The sequence below is a fragment of the Amblyraja radiata genome, chromosome 7, assembly GCF_010909765.2.
Source record: "Amblyraja radiata isolate CabotCenter1 chromosome 7, sAmbRad1.1.pri, whole genome shotgun sequence".
Classification (NCBI taxonomy): Eukaryota; Metazoa; Chordata; class Chondrichthyes; order Rajiformes; family Rajidae; genus Amblyraja; species Amblyraja radiata.
This window is the reverse complement of record NC_045962.1, coordinates 76,138,576-76,156,131: the sequence shown is the minus strand read 5'-3', so window position 1 is coordinate 76,156,131 and position 17,556 is coordinate 76,138,576. Positions and strand designations below refer to the sequence as shown.

Below are 17,556 nucleotides of genomic sequence, written 5' to 3'. Positions count from 1 at the left end.
AAAGCAAATGGCATGTTGGCCTTCATAACAAGAGGAGCAAAGAGATCCTTCTGCAGTTGTACAGGGCCCTTGTGGGACCACACCTGGAGTATTGTGTGCAGTTTTGGTCTCCAAGTTTGAGGAAGGACATTCTTGCTATTGAGGGAGTGCAGCGTAGGTCCACGAGGTTAATTCCCGGGATGATGGGACTGTCCTATACTGAGAGAACGGAGCGGCTGGGCTTGTATGCTCTGGAATTTAGAAGGATGAGAGGATATCTTATTGAAACATATAAGATTATTAAGGGTTTGAACACGCTAGAGGCAGGAAACATGCTCCCAGTGTTGGGGGAGTCCAGAACCAGGGGCCACAGTTTAAGAATAAGGGGTAAGCCATTTAGAACAGAGACGAGGAAGCACTTTCTCACACAGGGAGTTGTGAGTCTGTGGAATTCTCAGCCTCAGAGGGCGGTGGAGGCCGGTTCTCTGGATACTTTCAAGAGGGCTAGATAGGGCTCTTGAAAATAGCGGAGTTAGGGGATATGAGGAGAAGGCAGGGACAGGGTATTGATTGGGGATGATCAGCTATGATCACGTTGAATGGCGGTGCTGGCTTGAAGGGCAGATTGGTCTACTCCTGCACCTACTGTCTATTGTCTACCTCGTTCACACAATTAAATATACATGTGTTAGCTCTTTCACAAGTCGGAGACAACTCATTTGAGTTTAATTGATCGATTGATGGAAAGACACAAGATGGAAACAGGTCCTGTGGCCCAACAAGTCTACGCTGAGCCTTAATACCCACTCACACTGGTTCTATGTTATCCCATTTTCACATCCACTCCCTTGCACATGTGATGGGCAATTTACAGAGGCCAAGTAACCTGCAAACCCGCACATCTTTGGGATGTGGGAGGAGATCGGAGCACCTGGAGGAAAGCCACAAGGGCACAGGGAGAACGTGCAAACTCCACACGGACAGCACCCGAGGTCAGGATCGAACATGGGTCTCGAGGCACTGTGCTGCCCTGGTGGTAGAGCCTGCTACAGGAGCTATGATTCTCAGATATGGCATATATCCGAAGAAGGGTCTCGACCCGAAATATCACCCATTCCTTCTCCCCAGAGATGTTGCCTGTCCTGCTGAGCTACTCCAGCATTTTGTGTCTATCTATGGCATATCTATTCCAGCTGGCAGTGATCTTACAAATGAAAGATTTGTAAACTGACAGAACAAATCACATCACGAGGTAGCCTTGAAATGTTTTGAAGAGAAAAATACTCCATAAATGTCCAACCAGTTTATCAGCATGTATTAGCTTAAGGCGTGAACACATCCATAAAAATAAAAGCTCTGTAGAAAATGTTTGTTTTAAATTTAGCATTATTGGCACAAAATACAAAATAAATATGTTCGATCACTCTTGTCTAAGCTTGTCCAAAACTGTTTGTTAACGCACGGAGCTTTAGAAATGTTAACACTTAACACTTTAGAAATGTTTCACAGAGTTTCATTTGCCACAGTGAAATATACCTCTGTTCAGAATTTGGTTTACCACCAACTACCAGAAGAACCTCTGGAAGGTTGTCAGTTTGTAAGGTTGGTGGGTCTCCATAGTGCGTGGTCTCTGGCTGTGCATCTTTTATAACCCCATTCTCGCCATGTTCCTTGGCGCTGTGTTGTGAAGGAGGCGGCTTCGGGAGGTGATACGCGTTTTGGCGCGGCCACAGTACCACGGGCGTGGCGGACATGGGCCAGGTCGATCCCTGAAGCCTCTCGCCCCTCTCCGAGGACTGTACCCTGAAGGTCATCATCTCGATGTTGTCGGAGTTTGCGCTTCGGTTTCGCGACCGGGCCGGCGACGAGCTGCTGCGCTCCGCCACGTTCGGCGTGGAGAAATTCAAGCAGCAGGCGCCCTTCAGCCCCACCAGCTGCTGCCCGCTGCACTGGTCGCACGGGTGGGTGTTGTTCTCAACGCAGATGCAGCTGGGCGTGGTTGGTGTGGAAGGGGCGCTGTCGGGACGTGCCTCCTGGAAGCTGGCACCGACCCCCACCGTGCAGTGGTAGATCTTGGCGGGAGGGGCCGTCTCCGTGCCTGGGCTCAGCCTCTCCCACGCCTGCGTCGTCAATCGGAATTTCCACAGGCTGTTGCTGGAGCTGTTGTGGTTCCTCCCTCCTCCGAAGATCAGCATGCTGTCCTGGTATACAACGGCAGAGTGCCCGACTAACTGGCGAGGCCCAGAACTGTGAGAAGGAAAGAACTCATGAGTTTATATGCAGCAAAGCTGGCAGCACAACCAGAAGCTGCATTAGTTAAAGCACCTGGGAAAGCATGTGGCGGCACGGTGGCGCAGCGGTAGAGTTGCTTCCACGTAGCGCCAGTGTCCCAAGTTCGATCCTGACTACGGGTGCTTGTCTGTATGTTCTCCCCGTGACCTGCGTGGATTTTCCCCGGTTTCCGCCCACGTTCCAAAGACGTACAGGTTTGTACGTTAATTGGCTTGGTAAATTTGTAAATTGTCCCGTGTGTGTGTGTGTGTGTGTGTGTGTGTGTGTGTGTGCGCGCGTGTGTGGGATAGTGTTGATGTGTGGGGAACGCTGGTCGGTGCGGACCCGATGGGCCAAAGGGCCTGTTGCCGCGCTTATCTCTAAAAACTAAACTAATGGAGAGGGGTAAACGGGCCTGTTTTGTCAGTCATACGTTTAAGAAACATTTGGTCAGGTACATGGATAGTACAGTTTTAGAGGGATATGGGCCAAACGCAGGCAGGTGGGACTAGTATAGATGGAGCACGTTTGTTGGTTCGGGCAAGTTGGGCCAAAGGGCCTGTTTCCGTGCAGTATGCCTCTGTTAAATGATGAGTAATCTTTTCCTGCCAATCAACTCCACTTTCTTATCCCCATATCCTTGATCCCTTTATGAAAGACCCGGATAGAGTGGATGTGGAGAAGATGGTTCCAGTAGTGGCAGAGTCTAGGACTCGAGGGCACAGCATCAGAATAAAAGCGCATACCTTTAGAATAAAGATCTTCAGCCAGAGGATGGTAAATCTGGAATTCATTGCCACGGCTGGTTGTGGAGGCCAAGTCATTAGGTATTTTTAAAGCGGAGATTGATAGTTTCTTGGTTAGTAAGAACGTCAAAGGTTACGGGGAGAAGGCAGGAGAATTAGGTTAAAGGGAAAAATAGATCAGCCATGATTGAATGGTGGAGGAGACTCGAAGGGCCGAATGGCCCAATTCTGCTCCTATGACTTATGAACATGATTCCTCAGCATCCAAAGGTCTATCAATCTCAGCTTTGAATATTCTCAGTGACATTATTTTCATCCACTGTCCATTGGGTGGTGGAGTTCCAACGATTTGCAACTCCTGAGTAAATACATCTCATTGCTCTGTTCTGACACCAATGCTCCTGACCTCTGCTCTCTCCTGTCTTGGGAAAGAGCCTCTTCAAATTTGACTTATCAAGCCCCACGTGTGTGTTTAATGTCACCTTGCGTTCTTTTCAAACTCCAGAGAATATTCAGCTCACTCTCTGCCCTCTTAAACTGTCTCTCAGCTCAGGAACCATTCCAGAGAACCTCTGTTAAATCCATTCCAAGGAGCTCCTTCTTTAGATAAGATGAAACGAACTTCATAATACTTAAGCTATGTCTCCCCATCCCCCTCCCCTAGATGCCCCCTACTCTTATAGTCAAATCCCGTTGCAATGCAAGCATATCATTTTTCAACGAAGATAGACACAAAATGCTGGAGTAACTCAGCAGGACAGGCAGCATCTCTGGATAGAACGAATGGGTGACGTTTCGGGTCGAGACCCTTCTTCTGACTGATTAAAGATTAAGTATATAAGGAAGACAATCTTATTTGTTTGTAACTAAGAAATAAAATGCTTTAATCTCCGAGTAGAGTCTCGACATCTTCAGTCTTGACCCGAAACCTCACCCATTCCTTCTCTCCCAAGATGCTGCCTGCCCCGCTGAGTTACTCCAGCAATTTGTGTCTATCTTCGTTGTAAACCACCATCTGCAGTTCCTTCCTGCACCTATCATTTTTCTACTAAAGGTTACAAAACAGCAGTGCCTCCTCAGTCCTGCACTCGGCTTTCAACCTAGAGATTTGTGCTTATTGCTCTGAAATATGACAGAAACCATCAGCCTGCTGACCAAGAGGAATGAGTGAGAATGAAGTATAGCCAACATCGCACAGCTTTTAAAAGCATGGAAGTAAAAGTTGAGAAGGGAAAGTCAAGCAGAAATTATTTCTAAAAGACCCAAAAGGCCTTTCACATAACCGAGTAGTAAAGGCCATTGAATCAAGAGTACGCAAATATATTTTTAGTAACTACATGCGTTTCCCATTAAAAGAATCCAAATGGTGTTAAACAACTGTAAAAGGTATTGCATTTGCCAACAAGATTTTACGTCAGTGTTGAATATGTTTTAGTATGAATTAACTCAGTGGTATATTTCACAAATTTAGCAGTGGTCAGAAGACTATTTCTGTACACTTGCTAATCGGGGATATGCTTAGGTATGGGACTGCATGCAAGAAAACAATTTCACTATGCGTTTGTACATGTGCCAATGAAAGCACCATTTGATCTGGGATAATAGGCTTCTGTCGATGTATAGTTTCTGTGCCGACCAGCGATCCCCACATATTAGACAATAGACAATGGGTGCAGGAGTAGGCCATTCGGCCCTTCGATGCATTCAATGTGATCGTGGCTGATCATCCCCAATCAGTACCCCGTTCCTGCCTTTTCCCCATATCCCCTGACTCCGCTATCTTTAAGAGCCCTATCCAGCTCTCTCTTGAAAGCATCCAGAGAACCTGCCTCCTGAGGCAGAGAATTCCACACACTCACAACCCTCTGTGAGAAAAAGTGTTTCCTCATCTCCGTTCTAAATGGCTTACCCTTATTCTTAAACTGGGGCCCCTGGTTCTGGACTCCCCCAACATCGGGAACATGTTTCCTGCCTCCAGCGTGTCCAAACCCTTAACAACCTTATATGTTTCAATAAGATATCCTCTCATCCTTCTAAACTCCAGAGCGTACAAGCCCAGCTGCTTTTAGCGCTATCCCACACCGGGGACAATTTTTTACATTTACACCAAGCCAATTAACCTACAAACCTGTACGTCTTTGGAGTGTGGGAAGAAACCGAAGATCTCGGAGAAAACCCACGTGAGCCATGGGGAGAACGTACAAACTCCGGACAGACAAAGCACCTGTAGTTGGGATCGAACCCGGATCTCTGGCAGCTGCAAGGGCATGGAAGGCAGCAACTCTGCTGCTGCGCCACCGTGCCCGCCCTGTCTTTACTGACCGTGTTTTGATCTTGGACCAGGTGCTGCCGATGAAATCCCACTTCCAAAAGTCATTCTGCTCCACAAGTCCAACCAGGCCGCCGAACAGGTACATCCCGCTGCAGTAGACGACTGCAGAGTGACTGTATCGTGGTCCGGGCCCCACGCCACCAGCCGAGCACAATACTGGGCACCAGTCCTTGGCATCTGGTGCGGAGAAAAAAAAGAACCATTTAACAACCTTGAAACAACAATTCTCGGTTAGTACGGGTGTCAGAGGTTATGGGGAGAAGGCAGGAGAATGGGGTTAGGAGGGAGAGATAGATCAGCCATGTTTGAATGGTGGAGTAAACCTGATGGGCCAATTGGCCTAATTCTACTCCTATTCCTCTTCAGATTCAGATTCAGATTCAATTTTAATTGTCATTGTCAGTGTACAATACAGAGACAACGAAATGCATTCTTAGACAATAGGTGCAGGAGTAGAACATTCAGTCCTTCGAGCCAGCACTGCCGTTCACTGTGATCATGGCTGATCATCCACAATCAGTACCCCGTTCCTGCCTTCACCCCATAACCCCTGACTCCGCCATCTTTAAGAGCTCTATCTAACTCTCTCTTGAAAACATCCAGAGAATTGGCCTCCACTGCCTTCCGAGGCCGAGAATTCCACAGATTCACAACCCTCTGTGTGAAACGGTTTTTCCTCATCTCCGTTATAAATGGCTTGCCCCTTATTCCTAAACTGTGGCCCCAGGTTCTGGACTTCCCCAACATCGGGAACATGTTTCCTGATGACCTTATAACAATGCAGACTCTCTCACGCTTCTGCCGACTTGGTGGGTGTTATCGTCCCGCTGCTCCGTGTCCACTTTGCTCACAAAACGACTGCTCATTTTAGGTTTTTAGTTTATTTTACTCTAGACTTTCGACATATAGCGCAGAAGCAGGCAGTTCGGCACGCAATCCCTGTGCACTAGCATCATCTTACACAACGGGACCGAAGCCAATTAACCTGGAAACCTATACGTCGTTGGAGTATGGGAGGAAACAGGACCACCCGGAGAAAACCCACGCAGGTCACGGGGAGAACGTACAAACTCCATACAGACAGGACCCATGGTCAGGATCGAACCTGGGTCCCTGGCGCTGTAAGGCAGCAACTCTACCGCTGTGCCACCGCGCTGCCCCTGTCTTCTTTAGTGAAACATGTATCAGCAGTTCCTAGTTTCTATGTTTAAGAAGGAACTGCAGATGCTGGAAAATCGAAGGTACACAAAAATGTTGGAGAAACTCAGTGGGTGCAGCAGCATCTATGGAGCGAAGGAAATAGGCAACGTTTCAGGCCGAAACCCTTCTTCTTCCTAGTTTCTACACTGGGCTGTTACTAGCTGTGCCACTGTCACTTCCTACGGTTGGGTCTTAACCAATTCCGCGGTACTCACCTAACGCGACATGCAGACCTGACATGAAGAACTTCCCGACTTTGGTGCCAAAATCCCTCTTTCAATGCTCTCCTGCATCTTCCTGCCTGAGCTTCATTTAATTTCACATTGACCATTTCAACAATGTTGAATACCTCTGCCCTTATCATGCCAACCCAACAGAGGCCTTGGCCAAGGGCTGACCTCCTGAGGGGTCAGCTGCCCCCCCCCCCCCCAATCTGCTCCCGGACAAGGCACAAACAAGTCCACACGCTCAAACCATTAATTAAGAGAAAGCATGTGGTGAAAATGAACACGTGATGTCCTAAAATAAGACAACGAGCTATATAACCATATAACAATTACAGCACGGAAACAGGCCATCTCGGCCCTACAAGTCCGTGCCGAACAATTATTTTCCCTTAGTCCCACCTGCCTGCACTCATACCATAACCCTCCATTCCCTTCTCATCCATATGCCTATCCAATTTATTTTTAAATGATACCAACGAACCTGCCTCCACCACTTCCACTGGAAGCTCATTCCACACAGCTACCACTCTCTGAGTAAAGAAGTTCCCCCTCATGTTACCCCTAAACTTCTGTCCCTTAATTCTGAAGTCATGTCCTCTTGTTTGAATCTTCCCTATTCTCAAAGGGAAAAGCTTGTCCACATCAACTCTGTCTATCCCTCTCATCATTTTAAAGACCTCTATCAAGTCACCCCTTAACCTTCTGCGCTCCAGAGAATAAAGACCTAACTTATTCAACCTTTCTCTGTAACTTAGTTGTTGAAACCCAGGCAACATTCTAGTAAATCTCCTCTGTACTCTCTCTATTTTGTTGACATCCTTCCTATAATTGGGCGACCAAAATTGTACACCATACTCCAGATTTGGTCTCACCAATGCCTTGTACAATTTTAACATTACATCCCAGCTTCTATACTCAATGCTCTGATTTATAAAGGCTAGCACACCAAAGGCTTTCTTTACCACCCTATCTATATGAGATTCCACCTTCAAGGAACTATGCACGGTTATTCCCAGATCCCTCTGTTCAACTGCATTCTTCAATTCCCTACCATTTACCATGTACGTCCTATTTTGATTTGTCCTGCCAAGGTGTAGCACCTCACATTTATCAGCATTAAACTCCATCTGCCATCTTTCAGCCCATTCTTCCAAATGGCCTAAATCACTCTGTAGACTTTGGAAATCCTCTTCATTATCCACAACACCCCCTATCTTGGTATCATCTGCATACTTACTAATCCAATTTACCACACCTTCATCCAGATCATTGATGTACATGACAAACAACAATGGACCCAACACAGATCCCTGAGGCACCCCACTAGTCACCTGCCTCCAACCCGACAAACAGCCATCCACCATTACCCTCTGGCGTCTCCCATTCAGCCACTGTTGAATCCATCTTGCTACTCCTGCATTTATACCCAACAGTTGAACCTTCTTAACCAACCTTCCATGAGGAACCTTGTCAAAGGCCTTACTAAAGTCCATATAGACAACATCCACTGCTTTACCATCGTCAATTTCCCTAGTAACCTCTTCAAAAAATTCAAGAAGATTAGTCAAACATGACCTTCCATGCACAAATCCATGTTGACTGTTCCTAATCAGACCCTGTTTATCCAGAAGCTTATATATATTATCTCTAAGTATCTTTTCCATTAATTTGCCCACCACTGAAGTCAAACTAACAGGTCTATAATTGCTAGGTTTACTCTTAGAACCCTTTTTAAACAATGGAACAACATGCGCAGTACGCCAATCCTCGGGGACTATTCCCGTTTCTAATGACATTTGAAATATTTCTGTCATAGCCCCGGCTATTTCTACACTAACTTCCCTCAATGTCCTAGGGAATATCCTGTCTGGACCTGGAGACTTATCCACTTTTATATTTTTTTAAAGTGTCAGTACTTCTTTTACTTTGAAACTCATAGTATCCATAGCTACTCTACTAGTTTCCCTTACCTCACATAATTCAATATCCTTCTCCTTGGTGAATACCGAAGAAAAGAAATTGTTCAATATCTCCCCCATCTCTTTTGGCTCTGCAGATAGCTGTCCACTCTGTCTCTCCAATGGACCAATTTTATCCCTCGTTATCCTTTTGCTATTAATGTAGCTGTAGAAACCCTTTGGATTTACTTTCACCTTACTTGCCAAAGCAACCTCATATCTTCTTTTAGCTTTTCTAATTTCTTTCTTAAGATTCTTTTTACATTCCTTATACTCCTCAAGCACCTCATTTACTTCATGCTGCCTATAATTATTGTAGATCTCCCTCTTTTTCCAAACAAGATGTCCAATTTCCCTTGAAAACCATGGCTCTTTCCAATCTTTACTGTTTCCTTTCAACCGAACAGGAACATAAAGATGGTACACAAAATTGCTGGGGAAACTCAGCGGGTGCAGCAGCATCTATGGAGCGAAGGAAATAGGCGACGTTTCGGGCCGAAACCCTTCTTCAGACTGATGGGGGGTGGGGGAAAGAAAGAAGGAAAAGGGGAGGAGGAGGAGGAGCCCGAGGGCGGGCGGATGGAGGGTGGGAGGAGACAGCTAGAGGGTTAAGGAAGGGGAGGAGACAGCAAGGGCTAGCCAAATTGGGAGAATTCTATGTTAATGCCATAAGGACGCAAGGTCCCCAGACGGAATATGAGGTGCTGTTCCTCCAATTTCCGCTGTTGCTCACTCTGGCAATGGAGGAGACCCAGGACAGAGAGGTCGGATTGGGAATGGGAGGGGGAGTTGAAGTGCTGAGCCACCGGGAGGTCAGGTAGGTTATTGCGGACTGAGCGGAGGTGTTCGGCGAAACGATCGCCCAACCTACGCTTGGTCTCACCGATGTAAATCAGCTGACATCTAGAGCAGCGGATGCAGTAGATGAGGTTGGAGGAGATACAGGTGAACCTTTGTCGCACCTGGAACGACTGCTTGGGACCTTGGATGGAGTCGAGGGGGGAGGTGAAGGGACAGGTGTTGCATTTCTTGCGGTTGCAACGGAAAGTGCCCGGGGAGGGGGTGGTGCGGGAGGGAAGGGAAGAATTGACGAGGGAGTTGCGGAGGGAGCGGTCTTTGCGGAAGGCAGACATGGGGGGAGATGGGAAGATGTGGCGAGTGGTGGGGTCACGTTGGAGGTGGCGGAAATGGCGGAGGATTATGTGTTGTATTTGCCGGCTGGTGGGGTGAAAGGTGAGGACCAGAGGGACTCTGCCCTTGTTGCGTGTGCAGGGATGGGGAGAGAGAGCAGTGTTACGGGGTATGGATGAGACCCTGGTGTGAGCCTCATCTATGGTGGCGGAGGGGAATCCCCGTTCCCTGAAGAACGAGGACATTTCCGATGCCCTGGAACATAAAGATTCTGTACTCTTAAAATTTCCCCTTTAAATGTCCTCCATTTCTCTTCTACATCCTTCCCATAAGGGAAATGGAAACACACCGATACAAAATACATGGTTTCTGCTGTACAGTGAATTCTGAAAGATCTGTTTGAATTGCACACACAACTTGATATTGTGAAAGATATATCTTCTTTCTCTGGGTCATGGTCCAACGGTTGATAAACAAAAAGAGAGTTCTTCCAGATTTGCAGCGGCATCTGTTTTGCAGTAATCGAGAATGGGAAGAAGGCTCCTTTGTAGATTCCGTAATTGGGTCAATACTATATCGGGAAAATACTGTATAATTTTACAGTTATTCTGAGAAAAACAGCTGTAGAATCTAGTGAAATCGTTGTGCTGTGTCGGGAGGAACTGCAGATGCGGGTTTAAACCGAAGTTAGACACAAAAAGCTGGCGTAAGGCAGAATCTCTGGAGAGAAGGAATGGGTGACATTTCGTGTCGAGACCCTTCTTCAGACTGGTTAACGAGAGATATAGACGGTGATGTAGAGAGATCGAGAACAATGAATGAAAGATATGTGAAAAAGTCCCAGTCCACTCCTTTTAAATCATTTCGCATCTCATCAAAGTTAGCCTTTCTCCAATCAAAAATCTCAACGCTAGGTCCAGTTCTGACCCTCTCCATAATTATATTGAAACTAATGGTATTGTGAAACTATCCCCACAGCTGCTGCAATTAGGCCATGTTTGTGCAACACAAGGCTCAGCACTGGCTCTCTGCTGCACAAATATTGCCAATGCCAAAGGCTATATCATACAATTAATTATTTTCTCAGCACCGTCTAAACGCCAAAGTCACTAACGGTTGCTTTTTGCTTTTGTTCACCGGCTGAAAAAATAAATAGGCCTCCCAAATTCACGTATTTCCTTGAGAAATCAATGAGGGGGAGGATACAAAGTGCTGGTGTAACTCAGCGGGCCGGGCAGCATCCCCGGAGAAGATGGATAGATGCCGTCCCAGGTCGGGGACCCTTCTTCAGACCCTTTCCCAAAAGGAGATCGCATAGATAACCGAGAGGAAATTGGCGAAGGGACAGAGGAAAGGGACAGCCTAGATTGCTCCAAAGACTTGATGTTCTTAAATTCTGATGAAAAGTCATCGGACATAACAGCGCAGGAACAGGCCCTTCGGCCCACAATGTCTGTCCCGAACATGATGCCAAATTAAACTAATCTACTCTAATCGAATCTGCACATGATTCATATCACTCCATACTCTTCATATCCATGTTCCTACCCAAAGGCCACTCTATTGTATCTGCTTCCACCACTACCCCTCGCAGTGCGATCTAGGCATCAACCACCCTCCAAGGTAAAATACTTGCATCATCTCCTTAAACTTTGCCCCTCTCACCACTTAAAGCTATGCCCTCTAGTCGTTCACATTTCCACCCTGGGGAAACCGGTCCCGACTGTCTATACATAGAAACATAGAAAATAGGTGCAGGAGTAGGCCATTCGGCCCTTCGAGCCTGCACCGCCATTCAAAATGATCATGGCTGATCATCCAACTCAGTATCCTGTACCTGCCTTCTCTCCATACCCCCTGATCCCTTTAGCCACAAGGGCCACATCTAACTCCCTCTTAAATATAGCCAATGAACTGGCCTCAACTACCTTCTGTGGCAGAGAATTCCAGAGATTCACCACTCTCTGTGTGAAAAATATTTTTCTCATCTCGGTCCTAAAGGATTTCCCCTTTATCCTTAAACTGTGACCCCTTGTCCTGGACTTCTCCAACATCGGGAACAATCTTCCTGCATCTAGCCTGTCGAACCCCTTAAGAATTTTGTAAGTTTCTATAAGATCCCCCCTCAATCTCCTAAATTCTAGCGAGTACAAGCCGAGTCTATCCAGTCTTTCTTCATATGAAAGTCCTGCCATCCCAGGAATCATTCTGGTGAACCTTCTCTGTACTCCCTCTATGGCAAGAATGTCTTTCCTCAGATTTGGAGACCAAAACTGTACACAATACTCCAGGTGTGGTCTCACCAATACCCTGTACAACTGCAGTAGAACCTTCCTGCTCCTATACTCAAATCTATATACTCAGATACTATCTATCTATGAGTTTAAAAACTTCTATGAGGAATTTTCTCAACCTCTGATGCTCCAGAGGAAACAATCCAAGTTTGTGTAACCTCTCCCATCTAATCCAGGCAGCATTCTGCATTTGCATTAAACTCTCCCCAAAGCCTCCACATCCACCCTGTAATGGGGCAACCAGAACCACATATCAAATAAAGGTGTTGCTTTCTCCACAGTTGCTGGCAGAATGGTTTCTCCAATGTCAAATTCCAAGCATCTACATTATTCTGCTTCAATGCTGTTTCATCAGAAATGGTGCTTTTCCACGGAGGTGCTTTCTCTAGCCAATGTTATTAGATTTGGATACATCTAACAAAGGCCCTCTCTTCACAAACCTTCCCTTTTGCTCTCTCTTCGCCACTCATCCCTCCCGGCTCTGCATCTTAAAACCTGTCTCATCACCTTCGCACATGACAATTAATTTAGTTTCCCGCTTCTGATCTTCGAAGGTGTCCTCCTTCCATGGGAGAACAATTCCATGTTTCATAAGAACATAAGGGACAGGAGCAGCAGGGAGCTAGTTACCAATTTAATCTGTTCCATCATTTAATAACCTCAATGTACCTTTGCCTGCACTCTCCCTAAAACCCTTGATTCCCTTGTGGTTCAAACATCTATCATTCTCTGCTCTGAGCATTGAGGCTTCTACAACTTCTGCTCACCAAAGCCAAAACTCCAGAATTCTTGAGAGGGTCCCATTATATCAACGTAACCTCCGTACACGAACATCTGAGCCTCAAACACCACCGCACTGTGTCCCTTCCGATTCTTGGGTGCCTGTTTCTGAAGAAGCAAAGGTAACTATTATTCATTATTTTTACACTTTCTTTTCAACCATCTTATGCCATGCATAGTAATCTGGCAGGAATGAGTACCTAATGCCTGTTCCTCTGATTTCCTCATATTTCCCTCACGAATTTCGCTTACGGAGCATACAGCCCAGTGGTGTTATTTTTGATTTCTCTAACTTCGTAACCCCGACATTCCCTCTCTCTCCATCCCTCCCCCACCCAAGTCGCACCAGCTTCTCGTTCTCACCTAGCAAACAGCTAACAATGGCCTGTTTCCTTTATCATCATTACGTTTTTGCATATTTTTCATTCCTTGGTTCTATATCTCTGTCTATATCCCCGATTATATCTCTCGTTTTCTTTCCCCCCCCCCCCCCGACATTCAGTCTGAAGAAGGGTCTCGAACGTCGCCCATTCCTTCTCTCCAGAGATGCTGCCTGACCTGCTGAGTTACTCCAGCATTTGGGTCTATCCTCTGATAAAGCCCCAGCACAAGGCACCCCACCCCGAGCACGAGTCTGGGCAAATGTTTGCATTCGCGCCATCCAAGGCTGCCAGTGATTGCAGATAACTGTGGGCCCAGACCATCACACAAACCAACCTCCCTTCCATTTACACTTCACGCTGCCTCGGCAAGGCCACCAGCATAATCTAGGACCAGTCTCGCCGCAGGTTACTCCCTCCTCTCCCCTCTCTCATCAGACAAGTGGTACAGAAATGTGAAAATGCACACCTCCAGATTCAGTGGTGAAACATGAGGCTTAAGATAAACTAATCTCGTCTGCCTGCACGTGATCTATATCCCTCCATTCCCTGCATAGCCACGTGCCTATCCAAAAGCCTCTTAAATGCCACTATTGTACCTGGTAACACACATTGTAATCAGTATGCAAACTAGCACCATAACATGCATTACAATGATGAGCAATCATCTGTATTTTAGTAAAGTGGGCTGAGCTGAGGGTTAAACATTGAAGAGGACACTTGATAACCGACACATCTTGTTCTCAAAGTAGTGTCACTTTGAGCTTTGGTCTAATGTCTAATCTGAAAGATACATGTAAACTCCTGCACCCTCACACAGGCAAAATGAGTAGAATCTCTTACCGCCGGCTCACAAGAGAATGTCTCGTGCCACCAAATCCATCTTGCCGCACCTATTAAAAATAAAACATTCCTTTAGTGCTAGACAGACAGAAAATGTTGGAGTAACAGGCAGCATCTCTGGATAGAAGGAATAGGTGACTTGTCGGGTCGAGAGCCTTCTTCACACTGAGAGTCAGGGGAGATGAAGACACAGAGATAAGGAAGGGTAAGGTAAGAAAACGAGACATCAAAAGAGATATGGTTCAAGGGAAGTGTGTTTTTGTGCTGTTGTTACATGTTGTTACTTCAATGAACCACCAGAGGGCATTTAACTGAGTTTATTCACCTCGGAATTAAATCCTTCATTGCAAATTTAGTTTTAAAACAATGAAAGAAAAAAGTCACTTAAAAAAAAAACTGCATATCGCTGATTATCTAAAACGTACTTGGTGCTTTACTATCAGAATATATTTTAAATGAAGTCCCTTTCTCATCAGCTCAGTCACAAGAGGGACAGAACCCCCTAGTCCTTACCTTTCACCCCATCAGTCGTCTCATACAGCGGATAATCCTCCAAAATGTTCGCCATCTCCAACGGGATCCCAACACTAGTCACATCTTCCCATCTTCCCCTTTTCTGCAGAGACCAATCCCTTCCTGAGTTCCTGACCGATCCCCCCGTAACACTCTGGTTAACTCATCCCTTCCCACCCAGGTACCTTCCCCAGCAACCGAAGAAGATGCAACACCTGTCCCTACACCTTCCACCTCTACTCTGTCCAGGGACCCCGACAGTCCTTTCAGGTTAGGCAGAGGTTCACTTGCACCTCCTCCAACCTCATCTACTGTATCCGTTGTTCAAGATGTGGACTCTGATACATCGGGCGTAGACCGGGCGATCGTTTCGATGAACACCTTCACTCAGTCCACCTGAACCTACCTGATCTCCCAGCTGCTCAATACTTTAATTCTCCTTCCAATTCCCACACTGACCTTTCTGTACTAGGTCTCCACCATTGTCAGTGAGGCTAAATGCAAATTGGAGGAACAGCATCTCATATTTCAAGTAACCCCGGCATTCCCCCTCTCTCTCTCTCTCCCTCCTCCACCCAAGTCACAACAGCTTCTCATTTTCACCCAACAAACAACTAACAATGGCCGAAACGTCGCCTATTCCTTCTCTCCATAGATGCTGCCTCACCCGCAGAGTTCATCCAGCATTTTTGTCTACCTGCAGCATCTGCGGTTCTTTCTTAAACCTGTTCCCTTTATCACCGTGACTTTTTTGCATATCTTTCATTCATTGTTCTCGATCTCTCTACATCACCGTCTATATCTCTCGTTTCCCTTATCCTTAACCAGTCTGAAGAAGGGCCTCATCACGAAATGTCACTCATTCCTTCTCTCCAGAGATTCTGCCTTACGCCAGCTTTTTGTGTCTAACTTCGGTTTAAACCCGCATCTGCAGTTCCTCCCGACACAGCACAACGATTTCACTAGATTCTACAGCTGTTTTTCTCAGAATAACTGTAAAACGATACAGTATTTTCCCGATATAGTATTGACCCAATTACGGAATCTACAAAGGAGCCTTCTTCCCATTCTCGATTACTGCAAAACAGATGCCGCTGCAAATCTGGAAGAACTCTCTTTTTGTTTATCAACCGTTGGACCATGACCCAGAGAAAGAAGATATATCTTTCCTAATATAAAGTTGTGTGTGCAATTCACACAGATCTTTCAGAATTCACTGTACAGCAGAAACCATGTATTTTGTATCGGTGTGTTTCCATTTCCTTTTCCCCTGCTTCTCTCTCCCCCCGACTCTCAGTCTGAACAAGGGTCTCGAACCTAACATCCTCTATTCCTTTTCTCCAGACCCTGCCTGACCCGCTGAGTTACTCCAGCGTTTCGTGTCTATTTTCATAAACGAACCTGGTTTAATGGGATAGCCCCGTGTGCTTTTCACCGGAATGCAAGAGGGGAAACTCAGGAAGTTTGTAGGGGAAACTTTGACAGTGAATAAGGGATTTTCGCACAGGAATGATGATCTTCATGTGGAAGTGCTAAATGTGGGCTCCCCTCCGGGCCAACTTTGTTAAGCGGTCTCTCGGGATCGAGGATGAATTCCTTCCACTCCCACAAGTAAGAATTTCATTGTTCCGGAGATGATGCACATGACAATTAAATGCTCTTGTACATGGACACGGAATGCTGGACTAACTCAGCGAGGAGCAAGGCAGCATCCCTGGACCGCAGGGAGCAGGTGACGTTTCAGGGTCGAGACCTTTCTTCAGACTTGTCAGGGGAAAGGGAAACGAGTGATACAGGCGGTGATGCAGAGAGATAATGAACTATGAATGCGTCGGGTCGGAGAGCAGGTGGAATCACAGTGGGGGAGTAGCGGGAGAGGATGTTGCTCAACTCTCATCGGAGAGAGGAGGAGAACTTGAGTGGACATACCTTGAGGAGGTTTCGCAGCAAAACAGACAAAATGTGCAGGAAGGGACTGCAGATGCTGGTTTAAACCGAAGATAGACACAAAATGCTAGAGTAACTCAGCGGGACAGGCAGCATCTCTGCAGAGAAGGAATGGGTGACGTTTCGGGTCGAGACCCTTCTTCAGACTAGTCAGGGGAAAGGGAAATAGGAGATATTGTGGAGAGATAAAGAACAATGAAGATGATGATGTAGAGCAGGAATGAGAGACGTTTCGGGTCGAGACTCTTCTTCTGATTGGAGTCCAGTCTTCCAGTCGGAAACAGGGTCTCGACCCGAAACGTCACCCATTCCCTCATCCAGAGATGTCGCCTGTCCCGCTGAGCTACTCCAGCATTTTGTGTCTCTCTTCAGTGTAAACCAGCATCTGCAGTTCCTCTTGCCTTTTGAACAAATGTGGGACCAGCAGATGCTGCCACAAGGCAGGAGGGTCGGGTCGATACTATGACAGTGATAGTCTCTGCCGGTTTTTAATGCTGCGATTTTGTGCCCTTTTGAGGCACAGACTTGAATTTTTGTAGTTTTACTCCAAATGCTCCTTCTCCATTTCGAGCAGTCTCGGCCCACAAATTCTCATGAAATTTTGTACAGTTTACTTTGGAGATACAATGTGAAAACAGGCCCTTCCCTCCACTGAGTCCACGCCGATCAGCGAACACCCGTACACTATTTCTAATACACACTACACACTAGGGGCAATTTGCAAAAGCCAGTTAATTCTGCATATCTTAGGGATAATAATAATAATAATGGATGGGATTTATATAGAGCCTTTCTAATACTCAAGGCGCTTTACATCGCATTATTCATTCACTCCTCAGTCACACTCGGTGGTGGTAAGCTACTTCTGTAGCCACAGCTGCCCTGGGGCAGACTGACGGAAGCGTGGCTGCCAATCTGCGCCTACGGCCCCTCCGACCACCACCAATCACTCACA

General features: G+C 46.5%; 1 protein-coding gene across 1 annotated transcript in view; it reads right to left on the bottom strand.

Moving 5' to 3' along the window:
• Positions 1–1,269: 1,269 nt before the first annotated feature.
• Positions 1,270–17,556, bottom strand: part of LOC116975554 (leucine-zipper-like transcriptional regulator 1) — a 61,064-nt gene continuing 44,777 nt past the window's right edge. Inside the window, exons 5-8 of the mRNA XM_033024832.1 lie at positions 14,142–14,191; positions 12,906–13,026; positions 5,319–5,505; positions 1,270–2,226 (exon numbers count right to left, since the gene is read on the bottom strand). Of these exons, the coding sequence (XP_032880723.1) occupies positions 1,464–2,226; positions 5,319–5,505; positions 12,906–13,026; positions 14,142–14,191 (1,121 nt within the window). The 3' untranslated portion in view covers positions 1,270–1,463. The remainder of the gene's footprint in view (positions 2,227–5,318; positions 5,506–12,905; positions 13,027–14,141; positions 14,192–17,556) is intronic.